This window comes from Puntigrus tetrazona, unplaced genomic scaffold (assembly GCF_018831695.1).
Source record: "Puntigrus tetrazona isolate hp1 unplaced genomic scaffold, ASM1883169v1 S000000151, whole genome shotgun sequence".
NCBI lineage: Eukaryota > Metazoa > Chordata > Actinopteri > Cypriniformes > Cyprinidae > Puntigrus > Puntigrus tetrazona.
The window spans coordinates 422,501-425,000 of NW_025047827.1; the positions used below are offsets into that span (position 1 = coordinate 422,501).

At 33.7% G+C, this 2,500-nt stretch overlaps 1 protein-coding gene across 1 annotated transcript in view; it reads right to left on the reverse strand.

Moving 5' to 3' along the window:
* psmd2 (proteasome 26S subunit ubiquitin receptor, non-ATPase 2) overlaps positions 1 to 2,500 on the reverse strand; it is a 20,571-nt gene that overhangs the window by 3,273 nt on the left and 14,798 nt on the right. The window contains 3 exon segments of the mRNA XM_043230450.1: positions 149 to 267; positions 725 to 851; positions 2,349 to 2,443. Coding sequence (XP_043086385.1) covers positions 149 to 267; positions 725 to 851; positions 2,349 to 2,443 — 341 coding nt within the window.

A 2,500-nucleotide genomic window follows, 5' to 3' on the forward strand; every position in this document is an offset into this window, starting at 1 on the left:
ATGCCGGAAACAATTCAGCTGCGCTTCACAGATATCAATCACGCCTCGACACGTATTCACAGAGAAAGCGGCTGCTTTAAAAGAGAATATTATTTCACTATTTTTAAAGCACTTTGGATGAAAGGAAGGCGGTTGGTCTTTCACTCACCTGCCCGACTCGGACGGACACCGGCAGCGGTCGGAGCTCCTCGTCGAATGTGACCAGCATACGAGGCTGCATCGCCGCCACCAAACCGTACAGAACGTAATGAGACTTCCCCAGGATTACTGCACACACACACACACACACACACACCATTTCAAGTGTGCTTTTCACGATATGCAACACTTTAGTCTCTTAAATAACGCATCGATCCACACAGCGCTGTTAAAACACGCTGGAAATATTCAGAAAGCTACCTGAGAAAAGCCAACAGATAAAACGGTAACGCTTAGTTATTAAAATGTTAATTTCAGCATTTACCGACGCATTATTAAAAGCACAAGTCGTGTTTGTTAACGTTAGCCAATGCCAATTATCGTATTTTTATGAATACCGTAATAAACATCCCTTCTGCTTTCGTGCCAAAAACCACGAGGATATGAAGTAAAGATCACGTTCCACGTCTAAATGCATTTTACACTTTAAAGGTGATTTTTTTTTTTGTATGGACAGACCCGATGTCGAAGGACAGATGATCCGTTTATTATTCACTGATGTATAAATCAGACCGAAGGCTCTTACTGTTCTTGACGTCCAGGAAGGAGACGAGGACCGTGAGAAGTCCAGCCACAGCCACCTGACTCATGAGCTGCCGGTCACTGTGATACGGGCAGAGCGTCAGCGTGCCTTTGCCCAGGTGTGTGAGACCCTGAAACACACACACACACACACACACACACACACACACACACACACACACACACACACAGAGAGAGAGAGGGTCACCTACAACAGGTGCGTCACGAACACAGAGTCACAGTTCACCACAAAAAAGGAAAACTCTCTAAATAAAAACACTGCAATAAACAATTTTCATATATTTTATACCATTAATTATTAATAAAACGATCAAAAAATGCTTTCGTTGTGAAAGGTTGAAGCTAAATACAAATTTCCGTTAAATGACAAATGTTGCAAAAACAATGAGATAATTTTATTATTTTACAGCTTATTTTATATATAATCTCATAATAGAATTTTGTGTATAATCTTGATATGCAAAAGTAATCAAAATAATAATGAGGATATAAAAAGTACATAAAAATAGGAAAATAAAATAAACAATGCTGTAATAAACTTTTTATTTAAATTGGGAAAATAATTAATTGGAAATAAAACTATATTTTTATATTATGAAGCGTCTATCAGAGTTTTTATTAAATAAAACTAGTAATAAAATGTTTTAATTTATTAATACAATAAATATAATATTAGATATTATTAATATTAAAAAGTAGAAATAACCAAAATATACACTAAAACTGAAACGTATCTTGGGAGGAAAAAAAAAACTAATAAAAATGGCAAAAGCACATGAAACTACTTAAATTACTATAAAATAAAATGTGCAAAAAAAAATAATACAATTGTTTTTAATTTATACTGATTTAAAAAAAAAAAAATTAAGAACACTTCTATAAATACATTGAACGATTCTAAATGTACTGTTAAATTCAAATGTAAAAAAATATTACAATAAATGTCATTTTATTTATAAAATTGTACTATACATATTTACATACGTTTACATTTAGTGCTCTGAAACGACTAATGATTAATCAGATCCAAAATAAAAGATTTTCTTTACATTGTGTGCATTGTGTATATTTAATATATATATATATATATATATATATATATATATATATATATATATATATATATATATATATATATATATATTAAATATACATTTATATGGATATAATTTATGCATTTAATATATACATGCATGTGTCTATTTATGTAAAGATAATAAATCTACACAATCTGCACATATATTAAACAAAAAATTATTTTGGACGGGATTAATCTTTCAACAGCACCATTTGCAATATTAATATGTACTCCTATTAGCAGTGCTTATTATTTTAAATTTATGCCGATTAAATAATAATAATACAGTATTAAAAATCCTGAAAACAATCTCTTAATCCTTCTGACTTTTAGGTGATATACACGGAAAGAAAATGCATATATAAGCCTCAACTTTAATAAACTACGCAAAGTCAATTTTTCACTTAGAGTTAAGTGAGCGTTAATTTGGTCACAGCTCTCGTTAGCAGCTCATTAGCAACAAAAACAGCAGCAGCAGCTGATGTGAGCGAACGCAGGAAACGCATGACAGGCTGTTAAAGCGGCTGACCTGAGCGAGTCGGACCATGAAGAGGTTGTTGGGGTCTTTAGCGTGATACTGCGCCAGCTGCCGGAGCATCGCCGCCAGACGAGCGTTATTAGTGCCTGCGGAAGAGAGAGACCACGCGTAACCATGACAACCGCATCCTCAGCAGCCTGCTC